General features: G+C 44.3%; 1 protein-coding gene across 19 annotated transcripts in view; it reads right to left on the bottom strand.

The window, feature by feature from the left end:
* tanc2a (tetratricopeptide repeat, ankyrin repeat and coiled-coil containing 2a) overlaps positions 1-27,453 on the bottom strand; it is a 1,428,811-nt gene that overhangs the window by 17,545 nt on the left and 1,383,813 nt on the right. For 15 of the 19 annotated variants that reach the window (XM_072486954.1, XM_072486961.1, XM_072486958.1 and 12 more), the window contains 2 exons: positions 24,290-24,457; positions 16,412-16,512 (listed from right to left, as the gene is read on the bottom strand). In XM_072486954.1, the coding sequence (XP_072343055.1) occupies positions 16,412-16,512; positions 24,290-24,457 (269 nt within the window). The remainder of the gene's footprint in view (positions 1-16,411; positions 16,513-24,289; positions 24,458-27,453) is intronic. The other 4 variants (XR_011937462.1, XM_072486971.1, XM_072486960.1 and 1 more) reach the window with 1 other exon arrangement.

Below are 27,453 nucleotides of genomic sequence, written 5' to 3' on the forward strand. Positions count from 1 at the left end.
ACAAACCTGTTGGACTTTAACCTGGTGTTGTAAGACTTCTTACAGTGCTCACCCCAACTGTGCTGTGCTGTTACTGTGCTGCTCCTTCCTCAGGTGAATGAAGAGGTATGTTCCAGAAACATATATATAGACAGATTCAAAGTGCCAGACAATTCTTGGAATGCGAGCATTAGCAGGTGATTCAATCTTTACAGATCCAGAGATGGGGTAATCCCAGGTTAAAGAGGTGTGAATTGTGTCAAGCCAGGACAGTTGGTAGGATTTCGCAGGCCAATGGTGGGGGATGAATGTAATGCGACATGAATCCCAGGTCCCGGTTGTGTGCGGAACTTGGCTATAAGCTTCTGCTCGGCGATTCTGCGTTGTTGCGTGTCCTGAAGGCCGCCTTGGAGAACGCTTACCCGGAGATCAGAGGCTGAATGCCCTTGAATGCTGAAGTGTTCCCCGATTGGAAGGGAACATTCCTGCCTGGTGATTGTCGCGCGATGTCCATTCATTCGTTGTCGCAGCGTCTGCATGGTCTCGCCAATGTACCACGCTTCAGGACATCCTTTCCTGCAGCGTATGAGGTAGACAACGTTGGCCGAGTCGCACGAGTATGTACCGCGTACCTGGTGGGTGGTGTTCTCACGTGTAATGGTGGTATTCATGTCAATGATCTGGCACGTCTTGCAGAGATTGCCATGGCAGGGTTGTGTGGTGTCGCGGTCACTGTTCTGAAGGCTGGGTAGTTTGCTGCAAACAATGGTTTGTTTGAGGTTGCGCGGTTGTTTGAAGGCAAGTAGTGGGGGTGTGGGGATGACCTTGGCAAGATGTTCATCTTCATCGATGACGTGTTGAAGGCTGTGAAGAAGATGTCGTAGTTTCTCCGCTCCGGGAAAGTACTTGACGATGAAGGGTATTCTGTCGGTTGTATCCCATGTTTGTCTTCTGAGGAGGTCGGTGCGTTTTTTTGCTGTGGCGCGTTGGAACTGTCGATCGATGAGTCGAGCGCCATATCCCGTTCGTACGAGGGCATCTTTCAACGTGGGGGGGAGATTTGTTAGTGCACTTTGGGGGGGTTTAAACTAATGCAGCAGGGGCATGGGAACCTGGATTGTAGTTTTAGGGTATGGGAGAATGAGAGTATAGAGGTCAGGAGCACAGATTTGACTTCGCAGGAGGGGGCCAGTGTTCAGGTAGGTGGTTTGAAGTGTGTCTACTTCAATGCCAGGAGTATACGAAATAAGGTAGGGGAACTGGCAGCATGGGTTGGTACCTGGGACTTCGATGTTGTGGCCATTTCGGAGACATGGATAGAGCAGGGACAGGAATGGATGTTGCAGGTTCCGGGGTTTAGGTGTTTTAGTAAGCTCAGAGAAGGAGGCAAAAGAGGGGGAGGTGTGGCGCTGCTAGTCAAAAACAGTATTACGGTGGCGGAGAGGATGCTAGATGGGGACTCTTCTTCCGAGGTAGTATGGGCTGAGGTTAGAAACAGGAAAGGAGAGGTCACCATGTTCGGAGTTTTCTGTAGGCCTCCAAATAGTTTTAGGGATGTTGAGGAAAGGATGGCGAAGATGATTCTGGATAAGAGCGAAAGTAACAGGGTAGTTATTATGGGAGACTTTAACTTTCCAAATATTGACTGGAAAAGATATAGTTCGAGTACATTAGATGGGTCGTTTTTTGTACAATGTGTGCAGGAGGGTTTCCTGACACAATATGTTGACAGGCCAACAAGAGGCAAGGCCACTTTGGATTTGGTTTTGGGTAATGAACCAGGCCAGGTGTTAGATTTGGAGGTAGGTGAGCACTTTGGGGACAGTGACCACAATTCGGTGACGTTTACGTTAATGATGGAAAGGGATAAGTATACCCCGCAGGGCAAGAGTTATAGCTGGGGGAAGGGCAATCATGATGCCATTAGACATGACTTGGTGGGGGTAGGTTGGAGAAGTAGGCTGCAAGTGTTGGGCACACTGGATATGTGGAGTTTGTTCAAGGAACAGCTACTGCGTGTTCTTGATAAGTACGTACCGGTCAAGCAGGGAGGAAGGCGTCGAGCGAGGGAACCGTGGTTTACCAAAGAAGTGGAATCTCTTGTTAAGAGGAAGAGGGAGGCCTATGTGAAGATGAGGTGTGAAGTTTCAGTTGGGGCGCTTGATAGTTACAAGGTAGCGAGGAAGGATCTAAAGAGAGAGCTAAGATAAGCAAGGAGGGGACATGAGAAGTATTTGGCAGGTAGGATCAAGGAAAACCCAAAAGCTTTCTATAGGTATGTCAGGAATAAAAGAATGACGAGGGTAAGAGTAGGGCCAGTCAAGGACAGGGATGGGAAGTTGTGTGTGGAGTCTGAAGAGATAGGCGAGATACTAAATGAATATTTTTCGTCAGTATTCACTCAGGAAAAAGATAATGTTGTGGAGGAGAATGCTGAGACCCAGGCTATTAGAATAGATGGCATTGCGGTACGTAGGGAAGCGGTGTTGGCAATTCTGGACAGGCTGAAAATAGATAAGTCCCCGGGGCCTGATGGGATTTATCCTAGGATTCTCTGGGAAGCCAGGGAAGAGATTGCTGAGCCTTTGGCTTTGATTCTTATGTCATCATTGGCTACAGGAATAGTGCCAGAGGACTGGAGGATAGCAAATGTGGTCCCTTTGTTCAAGAAGGGGAGCAGAGACAACCCCGGCAACTATAGACCGGTGAGCCTCACGTCTGTTGTGGGTAAAGTCTTGGAGGGGATTATAAGAGACAAGATTTATAATCATCTAGATTAATATGATCAGGGATAGTCAGCATGGCTTTGTGAAGGGTAGGTCATGCCTCACAAACCTTATCGAGTTCTTTGAGAAGGTGACTGAACAGGTAGACGAGGGTAGAGCAGTTGATGTCTATATGGATTTCAGCAAAGCGTTTGATAAGGTTCCCCACGGTAGGCTATTGCAGAAAATACGGAGGCTGGGGATTGAGGGTGATTTAGAGATGTGGATCACAAATTGGCTAGCTGAAAGAAGACAGAGGGTGGTGGTTGATGGGAAATGTTCAGAATGGAGTTCAGTTACAAGTTGCTGTTTGTCATTTTTATCAATGACCTAGAGGAGGGCGCAAAAAGGTGGGTGAGTAAATTTGCAGACGACACTAAAGTCGGTGGTGTTGTCGACAGTGCGGAAGGATGTTCCAGGTTACAGAGGGACATAGATAAGCTGCAGAGCTGGGCTGAGAGGTGGCAAATGGAGGTTAATGTAGATAAGTGTGAGGTGATTCACTTTGGAAGGAATAACAGGAATGCGGAATATTTGGCTAATGGTAAAATTCTTGGAAGTGTGGATGAGCAGAGGGATCTCGGTGTCCATGTACATAGATCCCTGAAAGTAGCTACCCAGGTTGATAGGGTTGTGAAGAAGGCCTATGGAGTGTTGGCCTTTATTGGTCGAGGGATTGAGTTCCGGAGTCATGAGGTCATGTTGCAGCTGTACAAAACTCTGGTACGGCCGCATTTGGAGTATTGCATACAGTTCTGGTCACCTCATTATCGGAAGGACGTGGAAGCTTTGGAATGGGTGCAGAGGAGATTTACCAGGATGTTGCCTGGTCTGGAGGGAAAATCTTATGAGGAAAGGCTGATGGACTGGAGGTTGTTTTCGTTAGAGAGAAGAAGGTTAAGAGGAGACTTAATAGAGGCATACAAAATGACCAGGGGGTAAGATAGGGTGGACAGTGAGAGCCTTCTCCCGCGGATGGAAATGGCTAGCACGAGGGGACATAGCCTTAAACTGAGGGGTAATAGATATAGGACAGAGGTCAGAGGTTGGTTCTTTACACAAAGAGTGGTGAGGCCGTGGAATGCCCTACCTGCAACAGTAGTGAACTCGCCAACATTGAGGGCATTTAAAAGTTTATTGGATAAGCATATGGATGATAATGGCATAGTGTAGGTTAGATGGCTTTTGTTTTTTGACTTCCCATGTCGGTGCAACATCGTGGGCCGAAGGGCCTGTACTGCGCTGTATCGTTCTATGTTCTATGTCTGTAGATGTCTGTTACGCTCCTCTTCGTCTGAGCAGATCCTGTGTATACGGAGTGCTTGTCCATAGTGGATGGATTCTTTAATGTGTTTAGGGTGGAAGCTGGAGAAGTCGAGCATCGAGATGTTATCCGTGGGTTTGTGGTAAAGCGAAGTGCTGAGGTGACCGTCCTTGATGGAGACGAGTGTGTTCCAGAATGCAACTGCTTTTGGAGAGTAGTCCATGGTGAGTCTGATGGTTGGATGGAACTTATTGATGTAATTGTGTAGTCGTTTCAGTGATTCTTCGCCGTGGGTCCAAAGGAAAAAATGTCATTGATGTATCTGGTGTATAACGTCGGTTGAAGGTCTTGTGCGGTGAGTAGGTCCTGTTCAAACTTGTGCATGAAGATGTTGGCGTATTGGGGTGCGAATCTGGTCCCCATGGCTGTTCCGTGCGTCTGGATGAAGAACTTGTTGTCGAAGGTACCTCATACGCTGCAGGAAAGGATGTCCCGAAGCGTGGTACATTGGCGAGATCATGCAGTCGCTGCGACAACGAATGAATGGACATCGCGCGACAATCACCAGGCAGGAATGTTCCCTTCCAGTCGGCGAACACTTCAGCATTCAAGGGCATTCAGCCTCTGATCTCTGGGTAAGCGTTCTCCAAGGCGGCATTCAGGACGCGCAACAACGCAGAATCGCCGAGCAGAAGCTTATAGCCAAGTTCCACACATGAGTGCGGCCTCAACCGGGACCTGGGATTCATGTCGCATTACATTCATCCTCCACCATCTGGCCTGCGAAATCCTACCAACTGTCCTGGCTTGATACAATTCACACTTCTTTAACCTGGGGTTACCCCATCTCTGGATCTGTAAAGATTTAATCACCTGCTAATGCTCGCATTCCAAGCATTGTCTGGCATCTTTGAATCTGTCTATATATATGTTTCTGGAACATACCTCTTCATTCACCTGAGGAAGGAGCAGCGCTCCGAAAGCTAGTGACATCGAAACAAACCTGTTGGACTTTAACCTGGTGTTGTCAGACTTCTTAATGAAATAGAAGAGTAGATATGTAGCAAATTTCAGAGGAGTGTAAAAGTAATAGAGTAGTGATAGTGGGAGAATTGAACTTCCCCATATTAGAACATACATAGAACATAGAACGATACAGCGCAGTACAGGCCCTTCGGCCCACGATGTTGCACCGAAACAAAAGCCATCTAACCTACACTATGCCATTATCATCCATATGTTTATCCAATAAACTTTTAAATGCCCTCAATGTTGGCGAGTTCACTACTGTAGCAGGTAGGGCATTCCACGGCCTCACTACTCTTTGCGTAAAGAACCTACCTCTGACCTCTGTCCTATATCTATTACCCCTCAGTTTAAAGCTATGTCCCCTTGTGCCAGCCATTTCCATCTGCGGGAGAAGGCTCTCACTGTCCACCCTATCCAACCCCCTGATCATTTTGTATGCCTCTATTAAGTCTCCTCTTAACTTTCTTCTCTCCAACGAAAACAACCTCAAGTCCATCAGCCTTTCCTCATAAGATTTTCCCTCCATACCAGGCAACATCCTGGTAAATCTCCTCTGCACCCGCTCCCGCTCCAAAGCCTCCACGTCCTTCCTATAATGCGGTGACCAGAACTGTACGCAATACTCCAAATGCGGCCGTACCAGAGTTCTGTACAGCTGCAACATGACCTCCTGACTCCGGAACTCAATCCCTCTACCAATAAAGGCCAACACTCCATAGGCCTTCTTCACAACCCTATCAACCTGGGTGGCAACTTTCAGGGATCTATGTACATGGACACCTAGATCCCTCTGCTCATCCACACTTCCAAGAACTTTACCATTAGCCAAATATTCTGCATTCCTGTTATTCCTTCCAAAGTGAATCACCTCACACTTCTCTACATTAAACTCCATTTGCCACCTCTCAGCCCAGCTCTGCAGCTTATCTATATCCCTCTGTAACCTGCTACATCCTTCCACACTATAGACAACACCACCGACTTTAGTATCGTATGCAAATTTACTCACCCACCCTTCTGCGCCTTGTCATTGATAAAAATGACAAACAGCAACGGCCCCTGAACAGAACCTTGTGGTACTCCACTTGTAACTGAACTCCATTCTGAACATTTCCAATCAACCACGACCCTCTGTCTTCTTTCAGCTAGCCAATTTCTGATCCACATCTCTAAATCACCCTCAATCCCCAGTCTCCGTATTTTCTGCAATAGCCTACCGTGGGGAACCTTATCAAACGCTTTGCTGAAATCCATATAGACATCAACTGCTCTACCCTCGTCTACCTGTTCAGTCACCTTCTCAAAGAACTCGATAAGGTTTGAGGCATGACCTACCCTTCACAAAGCCATGCTGACTATCCCTGATCATATTATTCCTATCTAGATGATTATAAATCTTGTCTCTTATAATCCACTCCAAGACTTTACCCACTACAGACGTGAGGCTCACCGGTCTATAGTTGCCGGGGTTGTCTCTGCTCCCCTTTTTGAACAAAGGGACCACATTTGCTATCCTCCAGTCCTCTAGCACTATTCCTGTAGCCAATGATGACATAAAAATCAAAGCCAAAGGCTCAGCAATCTCTTCCCTGGCTTCCCAGAGAATCCTAGGATAAATCCCATCAGGGCCCGGGGACTTATCTATTTTCAGCCTGTCCAGAATTGCCAACACCTCTTCCCTACGTACCTCAATGCCATCTATTCTATTAGCCTGGGTCTCAGCATTCTCCTCCACAACATTATCTTTTTCCTGAGTGAATACTGACAAAAAATATTCATTTTGTATCTCGCCTATCTCTTCAGACTCCACACACAACTTCCCACCCCTGTCCTTGACTGGTCCTACTCTTTCCTTAGTTATTCGCTTATTCCTGACATACCTATAGAAAGCTTTTGGGTTTTCCTTGATCCTACCTGCCAAATACTTCTCATGTCCCCTCCTTGCTCGTCTTAGCTCTCTCTTTAGATCCTTCCTCGCTACCTTGTAACTATCCATCGCCACAACTGAAACCTCACACCTCATCTTCACATAGGCCTCCTTCTTCCTCTTAACAAGAGATTCCACTTCTTTGGTAAACCACGGTTCCCTCGCTCGACGCCTTCCTCCCTGCCTGACCGGTACATACTTATCAAGAACACGCAGTAGCTGATCCTTGAACAAGCTCCACTTATCCAGTGTGCCCAACACTTGCAGCCTACTTCTCCACCTTATCCCCCCCCAAGTCACGTCTAATGGCATCATAATTGCCCTTCCCCCAGCTATAACTCTTGCCCTGCGGTGTATACTTATCCCTTTCCATCATTAACGTAAACGTCACCGAATTGTGGTCACTGTCCCCAAAGTGCTCTCCTACCTCCAAATCCAACACCTGGCCTGGTTCATTACCCAAAACCAAATCCATCGTGGCCTCGCCTCTTGTTGGCCTGTCAACATATTGTGTCAGGAAACCCTCCTGCACACACTGTACAAAAAACGACCCATCTACTGTACTCAAACTATATCTTTTCCAGTCAATATTTGGAAAGTTAAAGTCTCCCATAATAACTACCCTGTTACTTTCGCTCTTATCCAGGATCATCCTCGCCATCCTTTCCTCTACATCCCTAGAACTATTTGGAGGCCTATAGAAGACTCCCAACAGTGTGACCTCTCCTTTCATGTTTCTAACCTCAGCCCATATTAACTGGGATAGCCATAGTGTGAAAGATTTAGAGGGAGTGGAATTATTAAAATGCATCGAGGAGACCTTTTTAAGCCAGTATGTAGAAGGACCTACAAGAGAGGGGGCAGTTCGGTAGCGACGCCGGGCAAGGGTTTGAAGTATCAGTGTGGGTGCATTTCGCAGATAGTGATCGTAACTCTGTTAGATTCAAGATTGTTATGGAAAGGACAAAGATGGGCCCCGAGATCAAAGTTCTAAACTGGGGGAAGGCCGATTTGAATAAGATCAGATATGATTTGGCCAAAGTGGACTGGGAGCAGACACTTTTAGGTAAATCTGTGACAGAACATTGGGATGCACTCAAGAATGAAATAGGAGAGTACAGGGCCAATATATTCCAATCAAGAAAAAGGGTAGGACCAACAAATCCAATGAACCCTGGATATCGATAGCCATACAGCATATGAATCAGGAGAAAAAGGGAGGCTTATGGCAGATATCGAGGGCTCAAAACAGCAGAGGCCCTCGAGGTGTATAGAATGTGCAAGACGGAACTTAAAAAGGAAATTAGGAGAGCAAAAAGGGGGCATGAAAGGATACTGGCGGGTAAAATAAAGGAAAATCCTAAGTTGTTTTACAAGTACATTAAGGATAAAATGATAACAAGGGAAAGAGTAGGGCCCATTAAGGCCCACAGAAGTAATTTGTGTGTGGAGCCTTGGACGTATGGTTCAAAATTAATATTTTGCGTTCGTGTTCACTCGTGAGAGGGACAATGTTGGTATTTGTCCGGGTATAAATCAGGGAGAAGGACTGTAATAAAATTAAAGAGATTAACATAAACACAGAGGAGGTTCCGAGTGGTCTGGCAGGCTTAAAAGTAGGCAAATCTCCAAGGCCAGATGAAGTGTACACCAGGCTGTCGAATGAGGCAAGGGAAGAAATAGTTGGAGCGTTGGTAATAATTTTCAATTCCTCTCTGGCCACAGGAGAGGTGCCATGCCATATGCTCTCTTTACCGCTATTTCTACCTGTGCTGCCACTTTTAAGGAACTGTGAACCTGCATGCCCAGATCTTTCTGTGTGTCTATGCGCCTGATGGTTCAGCCATTTATTTTATAGCTCCCACCTGAAGTGGATCTACCAAAATGCATCACCTCGCAATTGTACGGGTTAAATTCCATCTGCCATTTCTCCGCCCAATTTTGCAACCCATCTATATCCTGCTGTATTCTCTGCCAATCTTCATCACTATCCGCAACTCCTGCAATCTTAGTATCATCCACTGATCAGACCAACCATTTTCTTCCAAGTCATTTATATATATTACACTGGACTAGTAATCCAGAGACCTAGGATAATGCTCTGGGGACCTGGGTTCGAATCCCAACAGGCAGATGGTGGAATTTGAATTTAATTTAAAAAATCTGGCGTGGGTCTCACCCCCACACCAAAAGATGTGCAGGGTAGTGTCATGAGAATGTCGCTTTAAGAAATGTTTGGCTGCTCATGTTACTGCAGTGATGTCAGAGTGTGGGTGGAGCTGAGCTCTGGTTCTGCTTTTTAGTTTCACTTTGAGATAAGCTTGGTTGTGTCTGTCTTTTTGGTTTTGTTTTGCAGTGTGTTGCAGCTGAAGTCAGCCAAAGCAGCTGTACTGTTGATCTCTCTGCCATGAAGGACTATCTCTTGATCATTTGGTGAATTCATGAATTTAAATGTTTTCAGTATTGAATGTAAACCCTTATGTGCTTCTGTTTAAAGGTTGTTAAGTCTTTTGGATGTTAAAAGGACAGCTTAAAGGATTACTTAGTGTTGTATTCGTTGGGGGTTATCTTTGAATTAATAGTTGCTCAGATATTCACTTTGTTTTAAAAAGTTTAACTTGAGTTCATAGAATAAACATTGTTTTGTTTTAAAAAATACTTTTCCATTTCTGCTGTGCCACACCTCGAGAGTGGGCCTTGTGCTCCCCATACCACAATCTATTAAAAGTTGTGGGTCAGGTGAACTCCATGATGCACTTTGGGGTTCTCTAAATCCTGAACCATAACAGTAGGTGGATTGGCCATGCTAAATTGCCCCTTAATTAGAAAAACTAAAAAATAAATTAAAAATCTGGAATTAAATGATGACCATGAAATCATTATCAATTGTTGCAAAAACCTATCTGGTTCACTAGTGCCCTTTAGGGAAGGAAATCTGTCATCCTTACCAGGTCTGGCTTACTTGTGACTCCAGACCCACAGGAATGTGGTTGACTCTTAAATGCCCTCAGGGATGGGTAATAAATGCTGGCCCAGCCAGCGACACCCACATCCCATAAATGAATAAACAAAAACAAGATTTACCAGGATGTTGCTTGGGCTGGCGAGTTTTAGTTATGAAGGGAGATTGGATAGTTGGGGGTATTTTCCTTGGAGTAGAGGAGTCCGAGGAGGACATGATTGAGATAAACTATGAGGTGTCTAGATAGACAGGAAGAAACATTTCCTCTTGGTGGAGGGATCAATGACCAGGTCGCCTAGATTTAAGGCAAGAGGCTGGGAGGTTTAAAGCGGATGTGAGGAAAAACCATTTCACCCAGAGAGTGTGGGAGTTTGGAACACGTTGCCTGAAAGGGTGGTGTAGGAAGAGACCCGTGTAACATTTAAGAAGTATTTAGATGTGCACGTGCTATCCTAAGGCATAGAAGGCTTTGGACCAAGTGCTCAAAAATGGGATCAGAATTGTTGTTTTTGACTCATGCAGACGTGATGGTCCGAAGGGCTGTTTTTGTGCTGTAGGACTCTATGAGGTACTCTGTAGTTTAGAAATGTATTACTCATAGCTTTTCCTGGATAGGCACCTTGGGCAAGATTCTCTGATCCTGAGGCTAAATGTTTCTCGACGGCATCAACATGGCATCAGGAGCAGCAATTCTGACCCCTACAGGGTACCCTTCTCCGCGCCGGCCCCGACCGCAACATGGCATAGGGCTACAGGGGCCGGTGCGGAAAAAAGAGGCCCCCAACCCGAGAGACCGGCCCGCCGATCGGTAGGCCCCGATCGCGGGCTAGGCCACAGCGAAGGCCCACACCCCCTCAGGGTCAGACCCCCCACGCCTCCAACCAGGCCGCCGCCACATGCATTCCATGCCTAGAGTCCTGTCGGCTAAGAGCAGGCGTGGACGGCACCGGCTGGTCTCGGCTTTTTTAGCGTGGCCGCTTGGCCGATCCCGGACCGAGAATCGGCGAGTAGAGCGGCCCCCGACCTGCGCCGCGTCGGTGCCAATGGCACCGGTTCTCCGCTCTCCGGAGAAGTCGTCAGGGTGGGGTGGCGTGGCATGATTCACGCCGGTTCCGGACATTCTCCGGCCCGGCCCCGGGGTGAAAGAATCCAACCCCTTATTTCTCATCAAACTGTGCTTTCAGTTTGTGGGCTGTCTTCAGGCCTCTGTGGTTCCAGGCAAACAGCACCCAGCGGCTTTCTGGAGAGAGAGGCAGCTCTCACAGTGGCCTTCTGGAGAGAGTTAACTGGATCTTTCTGGCGAGAGTTATCTGGATCTTTCTGTGAATATTAACTGGATCCCTTCACTGTGTTGCCAGAATCAAAATTAAAAACAAATTCAAACCTTGGGACTCTGAAAAAAACATCCTAGTGGAATAGGATCCAATCCCCACCTAATACTGGGCAGAGTACAAGGGCCACCAGCCAATCAATCAAACCGCGTCCCAACCCCATCTTCCTCTTTGGAGCCGGCAAGTCTGCAGCTTGTTTAAACCAGCAGAGCCTTCTGGATTCTTCCTGTTTGAATTAAAGATGCATGCTGTTTGATTTAAAGTGAGATGATCATTAAACAGCGATGGATCAAAAATGTAACAGCAAAAAAAGGGGAAATAAGGGAATAAACAGGGAGTACACAGGAAGGACCCTTACAGACTTACCACTAACATTTGCAGGGTTTCATTCGATTTGATACTATCTTTCAATTCCTTATTTAGTCATGGATAATACATCTTTCTCAAAGAGCCTTTATTTCTCTCTGGAATAAATCTATTCCAAGCATTATTAAATATATCTCCTTAAAGGTCTGCCACAGCATCTCTACTGTGCTACATTTTGACCTTGTTTCCCAGTTCACCTGAGCCAGCTCTGCCTTCATTCTCTCATAGTTAACTATTTAGGTTTAAAACACAAGTCCCCGCAGGGCAAGAGTTATAGCTGGGGGAAGGGCAATTATGATGCCATTAGACATGACTTGGGGGGGATAGGTTGGAGAAGTAGGCTGCAAGTGTTGGGCACACTGGATATGTGGAGCTGGTTTAAGGAACAGCTACTGCGTGTTCTTGATAAATACGTACCGGTCAGGCAGGGAGGATGGCGTCGAGCGAGGGAACCGTGGTTTACCAAAGAAGTGGAATCTCTTGTTAAGAGGAAGAAGGAGGCCTATGTGAAGATGAGGAGTGAAGTTTCAGTTGGGGCGATGGATAGTTACAAGGTAGCGAGGAAGGATCTAAAGAGAGAGCAAAGACGAGCAAGGAGGGGACATGAGAAGTATTTGGCAGGTAGGATCAAGGAAAACCCAAAAGCTTTCTATAGGTATGTCAGGAATAAGCGAATGACTAGGATAAGAGTAGGACGAGTCAAGGACAGGGATGGGAAGGTGTGTGTGGAGTCTGAAGAGATAGGCGAGATACGAAATGAATATTTTCCGTCAGTATTCACTCAGGAAAAAGATAATGTTGTGGAGGAGAATGCTGAGACCCACGCTATTAGAATAGATGGCATTGAGTTACGTAGGGAAGAGGTGTTGGCAATTCTGGACGGCTGAAAATAGATAGGGGCCTGATGGGATTTATCCTAGGATTCTCTGGGAAGCCAGGGAAGAGATTGCTGGGCCTTTGGCTTTGATTTTTATGTCATCATTGGCTACAGGAATAGTGTCAGAGGACTGGAGGATAGCAAATGTGGTCCCTTTGTTCAAGAAGGGGAGTAGAGACAACCCCGGCAACTATAGACCGGTGAGCCTCACGTCTGTTGTGGGTAAAATCTTGGAGGGGCTTATAAGAGACAAGATTTATAACCATCTAGATAGGAATAATATGATTAGGGATAGTCAGCATGGCTTTGTGAAGGGTAGGTCATGCCTCACAAACCTTATCGAGTTCTTAGAGAAGGTGACTGAACAGGTAGACGAGGGTAGAGCAGTTGATGTGGTGTATATGGATTTCAGTAAAGCTTTTGATAAGGTTCCCCACTGTAGGCTATTGCAGAAAATATGGAGGCTGGGATTGAGGGTGATTTAGAGATGTGGATCAGAAATTGGCTAGCTGAAAGGAGACAGAGGGAGGTAGTTCATGGGAAATGTTCAGAATGGAGTTCAGTTACAAGTGGAGTACCACAAGGATCTGTTCTGGGGCCGTTGCTGTTTGTCATTTTTATCAATGACCTCGAGGAAGGCGCAGAAGGGTGGGTGAGTAAATTTGCAGACGACACTAAAGTCGGTGGTGTTGTCGACAGTGTGGAAGGATGTAGCAGGTTACAGAGGGATATAGATAAGCTGCAGAGCTGGGCATAGAGGTGGCAAATGGAGTTTAATGTAGAGAAGTGTGAGGTGATTCACTTTGGAAGGAATAAGAGGAATGCGGAATATTTGGCTAATGGTAAAATTCTTGGAAGTGTGGATGAGCATAGGGATCTCGGTGTCCATGTACATAGATCCCTGAAAGTAGCCACCCAGGTTGATAGGGTTGTGAAGAAGGACTATGGAGTGTTGGCCTTTATTGGTAGAGGGATTGAGTTCCGGAGTCATAAGGTCATGTTGCAGCTGTACAAAACTCTGGTACGGCCGCATTTGGAGTATTGCGTACAGTTCTGGTCACCTCATTATAGGAAGGACGTGGAAGCTTTGGAATGGGTGCAGAGGAGATTTACCAGGATGTTGCCTGGTATGGAGGGAAAATCTTATGAGGAAAGGCTGATGGACTGGAGGTTGTTTTCGTTAGAGAGAAGAAGGTTAAGAGGAGACTTAATAGAGGCATACAAAATGATCAGGGGGTTAGATAGGGTGGACAGTGAGAGCCTTCTCCCGCGGATGGAAATGGCTGGCACGAGGGGACATAGCTTTAAACTGAGGGGTAATAGATATAGGACAGAGGTCAGAGGTAGGCTCTTTACGCAAAGAGTGGTGAGGCCGTGGAATGCCCTACCTGCAACAGTAGTGAACTCGCCAACATTGAGGGCATTTAAAAGTTTATTGGATAAGCATATGGATGATAATGGCATAGTGTAGGTTAGATGGCTTTAGAATTATTCCTCCAAACCCCCTTGAAAGATCCATCCAGTGCAGCATGATGGAAGAACGGTGTGAGTCACGACTAGTCTCCAAAGGCACCTGACGAACAAAACTCCCAGGGGAGCTCAGACCTTTAAAAATGGGGCCCTGGATTATCGTGTGACTGAGCTGATGGTGGTGCAGGTGAATAAGTAGCTCTCCCGCCAGCGATATATCATGGGATCTGTGACTTGGAAATATTTTTTCCAACGTTCTGCACTATATGGAGGAGGAATTTCCCATTGCCGTTGGTGGTTTCGACACTGCTGTTCCCGTCCAACATCGGCCTTTGCTGATTTGGGAGGACAATCCCGGCCAGTGTCTTCACTGAAAAATGTTTGGGGTAGTGCACAATGCATTGTAATTGCTAACAAAAACAAAATCAGTGTAAGATTTTGTGAAGATGATTTGCGTTGAAAGAGTTTGGAGAAGTGGTACATTTGCTAACACACAAGATCCACTAGAGGGCCATCTAGATTAAACCCTGCTTAATCTGCTAAAGGAGTTTCAGTTTCATATTCTATGTCTTGTGCGTGAAAACAGATTTTAACCAAGATTGATTTGCTCCAATATAATAACTTGGAAGGGATAATTTAAAATGTTAGATTCAAATTAGGCTCCAAATTGCACAGTTATTACTGAATGGATTTTAATCACTTTTTCTTTGTTCTCTCCACACTAGGCTAGTTCCTGGAATGAGAGGATTGTCCAATGAGGGATTAAGTAGACTAGATCTATATTTATTTCCTGGAGCTTAGAAGAATGAGAGATGATCTCTTTCAAACATTTAAAATTCTTAAGGGGCCCGACAGGGTGGATGCCGAGAAAATGTTTTCCACTGGCTGGCAAATCTGGAATATGTGGTCACAGTCTCAGGGTCACAGTCTCAGAATAAGGCGTGCGCCATATAGGACTGAGAAGAGGAGAAATCTTTTCACTCAAAAGTTGCGCATCTCTGGAGTTCTCTTTCTCCGAGAACTGTGGGTGTTCTGCTGTTGAGTATATTCGAAACAGAAGTTAACAGGTGCTTGAATCCGAAAGAAGTAAGGGGTATGGGGATTGTGTGGGAAATTGGAGTTGGAGTAAGGTAGAATGATCTAACAACAGAATAGGCTCAAAGAGCCAAATGGCCGACTTCTGATCCTATTTCTTATGTTCGCATGCACCTTCCTTGCCTGTACTTATGCCCAATTATTAAAAGAAAGTGGCAAAGGGGAGTCTTTTCCCTTACGGCAAGGAATTAGTTTGTCTATCTTCAGTAGCTCTGCAGGATGACATGGATCAGGCCCCGGTGAGCGGTGGGGGCATGTGGCCTTCAACGCCCAAACTATACTGCTCTGCAGCAGAGTACCTAATAAAAGGTTTTTAAAACCACATTTCATACTGATTTTAATGCAGTTTTAGGGGTGTCTTTTGTAACGCACCATTTGATCAGAAGGTTTTATTTAATTCTGAGGACTGAATGACCTGTACAGCTTTGAAGAGACTTGCACTTTTTCTACGATTAATTATTTTGAAAAATATTTGCTAATGCTTAATGTTAATTTAGTCTTGTAATCCACTTTTCAAACTTTTGATTATCCTTTCAATTATTGAGAACACTGTAAATTTGATTGGCTGGACTTTGATACAAAATTCACAATGGGTTGACAGCTAACCCCATTTATTAATGTTCAAATTGACCAGAAAATCCAAAGGATTAAGGGATACGCTACTAGTTGTGAATTTCCAGAATTTGTTGGACTATTTATGTTGCTCACAGCAGCATTATCTCTCCCTTATTTACCCTATTGTTTTTACAAATTGTGGGAATGTCATTTCTTTGGCTAGTGAATTCATTTTACAGATTTTTAAAAAATGCAAAGTTCTAATTATTTTTTCATAGTTTGTGTCTTTTTCCCATCTCTTAATTCAATCTTGTTTTCCCCCCTCTCTTAATTCAATCTTCTTTCTCCCCCTCTATTTATTTTTCTGTACCTGATTTGATTCTAATTCATCTGATTTCTTTCTCTGCCGTTCCTCTTTTTCGTTTTCAATCATAGGCTTTTGGTCTTGCTGTTCAATAAGATCCCCGATGTCCTATTGCCCTTGTCATTTTTATCACACCGTACTTCCAGCAAGTTACAGTGCCCAAATGATTTCAAGCTGAAGGTTTCAGGAAAATGTCTAACCAACGGGATACCCCATGAGATGCCCTGCTCCAGCAAATCTGGCCTGTTGCATTTTGGTGCAGAAATGATAAAGCAGTTGAGGATCCTGTTGACTGGATAGGAATGGCAAAACATGGTTAGCAGAAATAAACACTAGTACATGAAGAGCACCTCAATATTTTGCAACAGCTAGTGCCTCATATGTCCTTCTCCACATGCAAAACACTTTTTTTTTCTCTCCCCTTTACCTGCTGCTCCGCTTTGCTCTAGCTCTGGCATAATAAGCTTCATATGCCTTGGGTTTCAGCTCCAATGCTTTGGTTGCAAATTCCTCCGCCATCCCAAAATCCTGCAGGAAACAAGACATACATAGTAATAATTTTGGGGTACTGTGTCAGAGAGAGGGAAATTAAATCAACAATCACGCTGGAAATCGCTTTCAGCTGAATTGTTTCTCACTCTCCTTTATTTGACAGATTAAAATGTCTCAGGACCAAGCGACAAAGGATTATTTGCATTGTACCAGAAATTGAAGTCTGTTCCACGTGAAGGACAAGAATGCAAGTCAAGACTTTAGATTGATTCACAATTCTGAATTCCCAGACATGACACAGTAGAGATTATTACTACTACTGGTGTTCAATTACAGAGTCAGCTACTCTATTAACCACTTGCATTGTTTTCTGGTTCTTTGCAGCCTTCATTTTTCACTGATGTGACCGATGTGAAAGTTAAAGGGAGTCATCATGAGCATACTAAATTGCCTGATATGGGGTCATGCTGGTATATTTCAGGGGCCCAGCTTAAAGTGGCATTGATTGTCCAGTCTGAACATACATTCCATACACACTGTGATGTTCAAAATATTGATAATGGAGTAATGGAGTCCAGGATGAACTGTGAAATGACATGCTATATGGAGTTAGTTTGGCTTATCTGCGATGAGATAGCGTAGGCACACACAAGTTGCCTCACTCTCCTGAAGTTAAGTGATCCTTCAATTCAGAGTGAGGCAACTACTCAATTACTTCACTGTTAATTTTTACATATTGAAAACAGTAATAGCTGGTTCCGATTTATGCCATGAGTTTCTCGATTTATAAAAATGATTTAAAAGGAGTGCAACATTTTCAGCTGTGGAGGTTTAGTAAGAAAACATACTAATTTCAGACAGTGTACAAAAGCTTATACAATAAACAGAGTAAGAATAACAAATTTCTTCGTTTATTGTTGTATTGTGCATGACCTTAAAACTCAATCAATTCTGATAATGCACTCAATATTATTTAACTAAAGAAATGCGATCACTTTGATTTTTCATACTCAAGCCAGATTTTAAATTACAGTAAGTTTGATGTACTTCCTGGTTAGGTTGTTAATGGGTATTTGGTTTCTGAGATAATTAAAATAGAAATAGTTGTGTTTCACGACTGGGTTGCGGACATTTGTCTTTCAGTCAGTTGTAACATTATTGCGTGGCAGGGGATTGGGATAAAGCTATTATCGCCACCAGTAGGTTGCATGGAGAGGTAGGTTAATTTTGTTTTTACTGATACTGAGTTGGAGCCTGGTTTACACATGAAGAAATTTCCTTTCTATCATGGAGCAGAAAATTGTGTGAAGTGTATAAAGGCTATTGATTCACACTACTACTTAAAGATTGTAGTTTTTAGATCTTATATTGAAATTAGTTTCAAAAATGTTATTTATTCTATAAGTGCTGAAGGGGTTAAACACTCTATATCGATCTGTATTACACACACAAGCTGAAGTTGTAGCTGCAGGAAGCATGCCCAAGGACACATCTCGCTGGCGATGAGGCCTAGGGAGAAAGTAAGCAGCAGATGGTCTTTCTCAAGAAGAATCTTTTCACCATTTTTTGTAGTGGTGTCAAGTTATCTGGGGAGAAGTCATAATCATTCAGAATTGTTATTGCAGTGGACTGTTTACCTTGGAATGAACATTATGCTCAAACAGGATAGATAATCTGTAGCCACAGTCTTGATAATGGGGAGCCAGTGATAAATATTAGGAGACAGCATGTACGTGTCTTTGTACTGATTGAATATTATAATTAAATAGGCATGCACCAGTGATAATTGGTTAGTCATTTTCATATACTATACATGCAACCTTAATTGCTAATCATGATTGGACACAGATAACTAGTAACAAATGATTGGCAATGCAAATTTCTTTTAACCGAATCTGAAGTATAACTGTATAATTCCTGAATCAGAGATCTCTGGCATTCCCAACTTGGAATGCCATTAGCCATGCTTAAAGTATTATAATAAAGGCCTAGTTTATAACTCCAAGTCTTCGCCTGGTTTCACGAGTGGGAGAGTGAAGTATACTAAGATCAAATAGCTGTACTTTTACCCGAAACAGTCTTTGGTAGCAGAAGATGGTTGCCTTGGCTAGGCACAAGGACAGGATCTCAGTTTGGTGACTTTTATCTTTGATTATACTCCTGACTCGGTGCTAGCGGGTAATTAAGCTGACAAATGGGTGGATTCGACTCAGAGTAAACCAGACCAGATTAAGGGAGTGTGTGGGAGGAGAGGGGCTGTTCTCTATAGACCCAAAAGGCAGTGAAGTACATTCTGTGGAGCTTCTCTCTAGGGTGGGGGAGTGAAGTACATTTTCGGAAGCTTTGCTCTAGAGGGAGTGAAGTACACTCGGTGAAGCTCCCCCTAGGAGACGCTGGAGGGAGCAGAGTACATTTTGTGAAGCTCTGCTTTAGGAGGCAAGAGGGCACGCACTACAGTTAGTCACACACTCTCTCCGAGCCGGTGCGAGGGAAATGAAGTACAGAGTGGTGAAGTTTCCTGTGAGGAGGACGCCCTGAATTCACACAAATTGTGTAGATTTTCTATCACTATTTAGATACTGCCTAGTCTGCTGATTGGGAATAGTGAAATAAAATAGACATGTCAGAGTCAAGAAAAGCTAAATCCCAAAAGGCAGAACTTAAATTTGTGACCAAATGGGAAGGGGAAAGGACGATGTCCCTTTTCCTTGCCCAAAAGCACCTTAATTGATAAAATGTAAAAACAAGGGTGAATTTCAACAGACACTCTGCTGTGCAGTAAGAAGGGCTGGAAAGCTCAAACAAGCTTGTTCAGAAATATCCAAGGAAAACAATCCAAGTCTGTCCACTCTCTCGGCGCAGGCTGGGAGGGCCGAAGGGCCTGTTCCTGTGCTGTAATTTTCCTTGTTCTTGTTCTTTGTTCATCAGTAAAACTCTTCAGCCCAGATAACACCCAGGTAAATCTCCTCTTCACCCTTTCCAGTGCTATCATATCCTTCCTATATTGTGGATTCCAGGACTGTACAGAATACTCTAGCTGTGGCCTAACCAATATTTTATACAGTTCCAGCATAGCCTCCCTGCTCTTAAACTCTATGACTTGGCTACTAAAGGCAAGTATGCCATATTTTCTTTTTCTATCACTATTCTCGGTACAACCCCAACATCAGGTGGAAGCAGTCTGCTCAGTTTTATGCCCAACTACCTTGGATGGCCATGGTAGGTGTCCACTGGAGGCCTGAGGTCTCCAGTCTAATGCAGGCTCCTGCACTGGTGCCCCCCTCAGCCTAGACTGCTGGAGCTGTTGGGATCAATGGTAGAGGGGATGAGCAGACGCCACTAACGCTGTGGCTGTCTTGAGATGAACGTTCCAGGGCAGGTGAAACATGCTTCTCCTCCATCTAAGTGTGCAATGACACTTCCTTGAGAGGAAGGGGCATTTGGAAGGAGGTCCAGGGGCCTTGTTCCCCTCTTGCCTAGTGACTGCTGCACTGAGCCCACAGCTACAGCGATGAAATGAAGGTCAGAGCATATATGGATTGAAGGCGGAACCTGGTTCTCATGGTGGTCACCATCCTGTCCACTCAAATGTCTAGGTCACGGCACAACTCATGGTGATAGGGACTCCTCCATACCCCATATCTAAAACGGTGCATAATCGCTAGCATATGTTATATTTTCCCCTTGCCTCTGCTGCATATCCCAAAGGCTTCTTGTGGCTGCAACAAGAGTCCTGGCATCAGCACGAGACTCAGCAAGAGCCTGGTCCCCAGCAGCCCTCCCTCAGTTCTTGCAATGTGTCTGTAATGTGCTCAACATATTGCACTCCCAAATCGACATGCAACCATGTGGGTGTAACTGTGCTAGTGGAGGTGAATGTTAAGGCAGATGATGATCCTCTGGAGGACTGGCAGCTTCGTCCACAGGAGTGGAGTCTTCTGGCTCCCGCCTTGGCTGGGGTCTGGTCCTTGGATGGTAATGAACTGTAGTGGAGGATAAAAATATTCTTGATAGACATGGAGGTGGGGGGGGGGGGGGGTGTCAAAGATTATGGGGGTAGAATCGAGGCCAGAATGGCAGAGGAGTCTTGAAGGACTGAATGGCATGCTTCTGTTAACCTGCACGTTCATATGTAGGATTTACATTAAGACTCATCACAGTTTGAGCACTTCACATTTCATCACATCCATCCTGTGTGCCCATTTGCCATTGCAGGATCGTTGCCCCTTCCTCCTTATTCCTGGCTGGTTCAGCCTCCACATGAGCCACTGACTGCACTCCCTCCTCGCCAGTGATCTCTATTGCCTCTTCCTTGGTGGCTGAGAGGAGCCACAGAACTGGAACTCCTCCTTCTGTGTGTCTCCTCTTGTGAGAATTATAGGTTTGCGTGTCCTGCATGACAATGTGAAGACTTAATGGCATGTCAAGTGATACCTAACAACCTTGTCTCCATTCCACATACTCGGCTTTCATTCATACATTGCATCCAAATACGCACTAAAGCTTCAAGTGCCATGTGACACTAAGACTGATCATGCATTCACTCTTCTGGCATTGCTGTCCACTTGCATTGATGATCATGTACGAGATTCCTGTTGAAGATATGATACTGGTACTTACCTTTGTAGATTGGAGGAGGTAATTTCCTGCATTAGACCCAGGTTCGATCGGTGACCCCGCTGTAATTCACCTCTGTCGCCTCGGTCCAGGCTGTCTTGGTTTGCTAGGAGGGCCTTCTTACGCCATCTTCAGGAACGAGCACCTCCCGCCTTACCCTGATGGCCTGGAGGAGAACTTGAAGGGAGGCATCACTGAACCTTGGGGTTGGTCTGCTTTTGGCAGTAACTCACCTCTCCAAAGAATATGGCCAAAAGGTCACCTGGACTTGAAACGGTAGCTCTTTTCTCTCCCTACAGATGCTGCCAGACCTGCTGAGATTTTCCAGCATTTTCTCTTTGGTCTGCAAAGAATATGCCACTCAACGATGAAGAGTCGTGGCAGTGATGCAGTGCCTTGTTTGAAAGGAGGCTCTTTAATAAGCTGCATACAGATGCTGCATTGCTGTTTGATGGCAAGTTTCACCATGAAAAGCTTCCCCTGCAGCTAAATCACATATGCTTTGAATGCAAACTGCTGGTAATTGGAATTTTAATTATAAATGCATGAGAAGAGGTGGTGTTCATTTCCACCTGATGTCAGGAATGGCATCCCAGCCTCTGAATTTCATTCAAAATATAGGCTTCAGCGTGGGTGAATTGGTACATCCAACCCAAAGTCAGTGAGATGTCACATGGAGAAGTAATGCTTTCATAATGGGCAGCACGGTAGCATTGTGGATAGCACAATTGCTTCACAGCTCCAGGGTCCCAGGTTCGATTCCGGCTTGGGTCACTGTCTGTGTGGACTCTGCACGTCCTCCCCGTGTCTGCGTGGGTTTCCTCCGGGTGCTCCGGTTTCCTCCCACAGTCCAAAGATGTGCAGGTTAGGTGGATTGGCCCTGATAAATTGCCCTTAGTGTCCAAAATTGCCCTTAGTGTTGGGTGGGGGTTGCTGGGTTGTGGAGATAGGGTGGCGGTGTTGACCTTGGGTAGGGCGCTCTTTCCAGGAGCCGGTGCAGACTCGATGGGCCGAATGGCCTCCTTCTGCACTGTAAATTCTATGATAATCTATGATAATGTTCTTTATCATCCAACTATAATATGCTGTATTTATAGTGCAGTGAACAACCTACCAAACATTTGTTTCAAAAATGGCAGAATTAAATGACAAGAGTGACATGGTGACACAGTGGTTAGCACTGCTGCATCACAGCATCAGGGACCTGGATTTAATTCCGGCCTTGGGTGACTGTGTGGAGTTTGCACATTCTCCTGTGTCTAAGTGGGTTTCCTCCGGGTGCTCTGGTTTCCCCCCACAGTCTAAAGGTGTGCAGGTTAGTTGGATTGGCCATGCTAAAACTGCCCCTTAGTGTCCAGGGTCGTGCAGGTTAGGTGTAGTTGCCGCGATAGGGCAGGAGACTGGGACTAGGTAGGGTGCTCTTTCAGAGGGTTGTTGCAGGCTCGATGGGCTGAATGGTCACCTTCTGCACGGTAGGAATTCTATGGTCCTATTGAATGTTTTGGGCCTTTATTTTGGAAAGCAGTTCATCATTATCATAGTAAGTATTTTTCCCTATCCAAAAATACCATAATTTGTCAATGACTGTACCAGGAATTAGAGAGTGTAGCAATATGCTCTGTCATTGAGCAGTCAAGACACAGAATCAGATGTGACTTCCTGTATGGCAAGTGTTTGATCTCAATCATGTCCTCAAGGGAAGTTTTCAGGATGAAGGTCACGGAGTAGGGAGGGATGTAGATAGATTTAATGCAGCCTGCTTTTGAATGCTAATTTCAATCTAAAACACGCTACATTCAGCAGACCAGTTAAGTTATGCATCCTAGAGGAAAAACCTTAAAAGAGAGGGGAATAAATACAAAATGTGATTTTCTTTTGAATTGAAGAATAGTGCTGTTTGTTCTCGCAGAAGTACTGAACTGCGCTCATTTGAAACAATTGAACGGAGATACAGTAGTATGACATTTAGTGCGCTATTGTTCAAGCTGTCAATCAGCTGTACAGGGACAGAAGCTGTTGTGTCAGACAACAGCCAAGCCCATAACTTCCAGTTACACCCAGTCGCAAGTGACTGCATTAAGCTGGCGTGTACAATCAAATCCAGTTTCTCACTCAAAATCCAGACCAAAAGGTCAATTTAAACTCTGAACGTGATAATTCAAGCAAAGGATGCAGTTACAATTGTTATAACCTTGGACAAAACCCATTAATATAAATTGCATCAGAGCAATCATGTACGAGAAAATCATCTTCAGCGTTGCCTGCTAATGTTATCAGCACGCAATTGCTTTCTGCAAGAGATGTCAGAGGCCAATTGTGCAGACACTACCTGCCTGCTTATGCTCAGCCTCTACATGAACCTTATGACAATGAGGCAAAAACCTCTTTTGAAATCAGTTCATTCCTAAGGCATGACATTGCAAACATTAACCGCAGCTTCTGGCAATGAGGTAACTTTCTGCGCTTCAGGTTACAGTGCTGCTCGTGAACACATTATAAAAGCCAAACCTTCATTTCAGAGTCTTACCACAACAGCTCTCTATTGTAATCATTGCTTGCTTCCGGCTGCACACCTGTGGTTTTTACTAGCTGCTATGGGTTGTGGCTGCATTAGTACACGGTTGTTAGGCCCAGACGCAGCTCCGTTTTAATTAAGCACTGGCAGTTGAGGAAAAATAAACCTTTCCATTGATCCTTCGTTACAAAATAGCAAACATTGATAGCATTGTTAATTGTTATTTTTTGCATGATTTAAGAATTATTGCTTTTAAGGAAATTATTACAGAATTACTGCATTACTGATGACATATGGGGAGGAATTTAGGATTAATCCTCTTCGTGCAGAGCTACTTGTGATTATTGCGAATCCAGATAGAGGTCAATGCATACCTCATACACTGTGGCCAGTAAAGCATTACAGTAGGCACTGACCTCTGTCTAAAGTCCAGAAATATGCACCACCAATGTTCATTAGTAAAATCCACCCCATTACTACCATATTCACTGGCATTATTTATTTTCTATTATGCAGAGGAATACATACTAATGCACCCAAAATGGACAATGAAGCTTACACACATGTATTGTGGTTATAATGTGAGGCAAAACCTTTCTTCATCATGAAAAGCTGTCTAATGTGTTAGGAGATTGGTGACACTTTAGCTTTAAGGGAAGCACCCTGCGCTTTCTTATTTACCAAAGAGGCCATTGGACATACATTCATTTTCCTCCGACATCGTGAGAGGTTCAGCAATAGGGACACCTTCAGCTCCCGAAAAGTTTTCAAATCCTCTCCGAATCCTTCTCGTGGAAACTTCTTCAATGCGTATTGGTATCGTTGTGCTGCTTCCTTCACTTTTCCTTTCTGATTAAGGAGAAAAAAAAACATTATTATAAACAGAGTAGGTTTAAATAAAATGCTCAATTCAAGAAATTGCCTTTTTGAAGTTTGATAACCAGGAAGTTGGAGCTAAAAGTAATTAACTAGAGCCTGATTTCGGAATTAACTAGAGTCAGGTCTTGAGATTAATTGGAGTCAAATGTTAGGATTAACCAGAGGGAGGTATTGGGTTCAGTTTTGGGATTACCGAGACACACTTTTTGGGATGGCCTGGCGGCAGATCTCTTTGGACCTCATCTGGAGATAATTCAAGATTTCGCAAAACAAACTAAAACCAAGAAATAAACCAATCTATACTGTCCCAAATAGGACTGCAGTCAGTTTCATACTTCAGTTACTCACTACTTTTGGTCCTCCTTCCATCACGTGATGTCATCAAAGAATGGACTTTTACTCCCAATATTTTGGTCTTACTTCACATAAAGTCTAACTAGACACCTCATTTCAGCCACAAGTTATATCAATTGGCTGCTCGATGCAGTGATAATTCCAAATAATAAATTGGATTTGAACCTTTAATCGCAGTGTGCATTTTTTCCCCAGGAGGACTCATCTCACGATGTGATTATGGTGCTGCTTATTCTCGCAAGTGCTAACAAACTATTAACATCCTACTCAGGATCAGTAATCCGTGGTGCATTTACAATGAAACCAATTATCATGAAAAATAACCATCTTTTTATAACAAGAATACTAATGTGCATTGGGGGGAGCAAATGAAACAGAATATTAATCAGGTTTCAAGATTAAAATTCCTATGTCAAACATTAATTTATATGCATTTCTTTTAACATGGTGTACAATATTCACTGATACTTCTATAGAGGGGACATCAACTGCAGACTGGCTGACTGCTTTGTGAAAATCTCCATTCCACCCCCAAGAATTGCTAACTTCCCTGTGGCTCAGAACCTAGCTTTGCCTCCCATTCTCCACACAAACCTTTCAATCCTTGGCTTCTAGTAACGCTCAAATTTGAGCATATGTTGAAATTCTGTTTCCTTAAATGCACACTCCATCTGAATATACAGAATTGGCCTTAGTATCTCATCAATATCCTGTAGCTTCCTGGTCTGACTTTAGAAACTTCACCCTGATACTCTTACCTGCTTATTCCATTCACATTCGATGTTCTTTTCTACTTTGGAGCCGTTTTATCCACCTCTTCTTCTAATGTGTTGGATGTCATTTCTCCGTCACTTATTTCACTTCTTTTCAAGCTTATGTGCTACTAAAGCATGCATGGCACTTTGTAATGTTTGACCTTTACCTGTTGTCTCTAATGCTTTAAAGAATTTCCAAACAGCACTCAGAACAGGTGTAAGATGAACATCTAAATACATTTTTCCTCTCACTCCCCACAAAGCATCATTAAAATGAGTCAGTGCAGACACCCAGAAGATCCAGTTTCAGATCCAGTTTAAGAATGTGAAAGATCAATGTTCTACACCATCATGAGCGGTTTCATGTCAACAACAATTTGATATTACATGGCGTCTTTAAAATAGTAAAACAACCCAAGACACTTAACAAAACAGCATTATTAAACAAAATCTGAACTGAGTCAAGGAGGGAGTTATTAGGTCAAGTGAGTAAAAGACTTTGAGGAGTGCCTTAAAGGAGACAAGAGACATGGAGTGGCAGAGAGGTTTAGGGAGTTAGTTCCAGAGGTTAGGGCCAAGGCAGTGAAGGTACAGCTTTCAACGGCAGAGCAACATCCAAAGTGGATGGACAAGAGGCCAGAATTTAAGGTGTGCAGAGAACTCGGAGGGTTGTGGGCTGGAGGAGGTGGCAGAGATAAAAAGGGTTTGTCTTTGAAAGACACATTAAAGTACTCTATAATCCTCCAAAAGGCAGTCGTCGATTTAAGAAGCCTAGATTTTTTACCACTCCAGCCTACGCTATGCTTCCCTACACAATTCCCTACCCAGTTTGCCAGTCTGGTTCATCTTCCTTTTTATTATGTTCGGAGAGGGAAGATTGAAGTTCAGCCAGCAGGTGTCAGGCTTATCTTACAAGACAAATGGCTGATTTTGCATAAGATGCCGTGACACTAGGTGCTAGGAAGCATGCTACAGCACTCGTGGAATCATCCTCAGTAGCCTTTTTTTTGCAGCTCCCACAGTGACAAAGCAGACTGGAATTTTGTGCATCTAGCCCATTGCTCCCCTGTGCAGTAGGGTGGTGCTCCCAATTTAAAACAAAAATTATATTTAGTACGATTTTACATTTTAGAAACAGACGCAAAAAAGTTACAAAATAATGCTATACGCAAGGAGAAGTGAGAAACAAATCGGCTCAACATACATGAGCACAGAATGGGACAGGAGAATGACACCACGACTGGCTCAGTAGATCATTGGGTGAAGCCGAACATCCCTGCGACCCCAACAAGAGCAGGATAAAGCCATAAAAACATGACAGGACGGTGCACTTCCTCCCACTTCAACAGCCAGATCAGGTGCACAGCATCTCACAAATCCCTTGGCTCCAGCAGCACCAGGTATCCAGCAGGTATCAGCAACCCAACATATCCACCTCTCTTGGATATCAGACCCAACTGCACCATGCAAGAGCCAGGAACGGATACATCACACCCAGCACTGCAAAAACCAAAAAATCAACGAGAACCCCAGCTCTAATGGGAAATTACAAAAATACCTCACAACGCAATCTAACCGCCATCCAGGCCCAGAACAGAACCAATATCAATTGCAGAGCAAGGATATTATGAAAAGGGAACAGGCAACAACAAGTCCAAGTTGTTCTCAGACCCAGGGTCTCCCATTGAAGATGAGAAGAGAGAAAAGATCAGAGCTATCAGAAACCACCTTTCCAGAAACTTCACTTCTAAGTAGCTCAGGGGAAAGATTAAAACTAAGCAAGAGTCGAAACGGAGGACTCAACCCCCAAGGCCACCCAGAAGAGAAAAAGAAGAAAGACAGAGCTTGAACCATCAG

This window comes from Scyliorhinus torazame, chromosome 21 (genome assembly GCF_047496885.1).
Source record: "Scyliorhinus torazame isolate Kashiwa2021f chromosome 21, sScyTor2.1, whole genome shotgun sequence".
Classification (NCBI taxonomy): domain Eukaryota; kingdom Metazoa; phylum Chordata; class Chondrichthyes; order Carcharhiniformes; family Scyliorhinidae; genus Scyliorhinus; species Scyliorhinus torazame.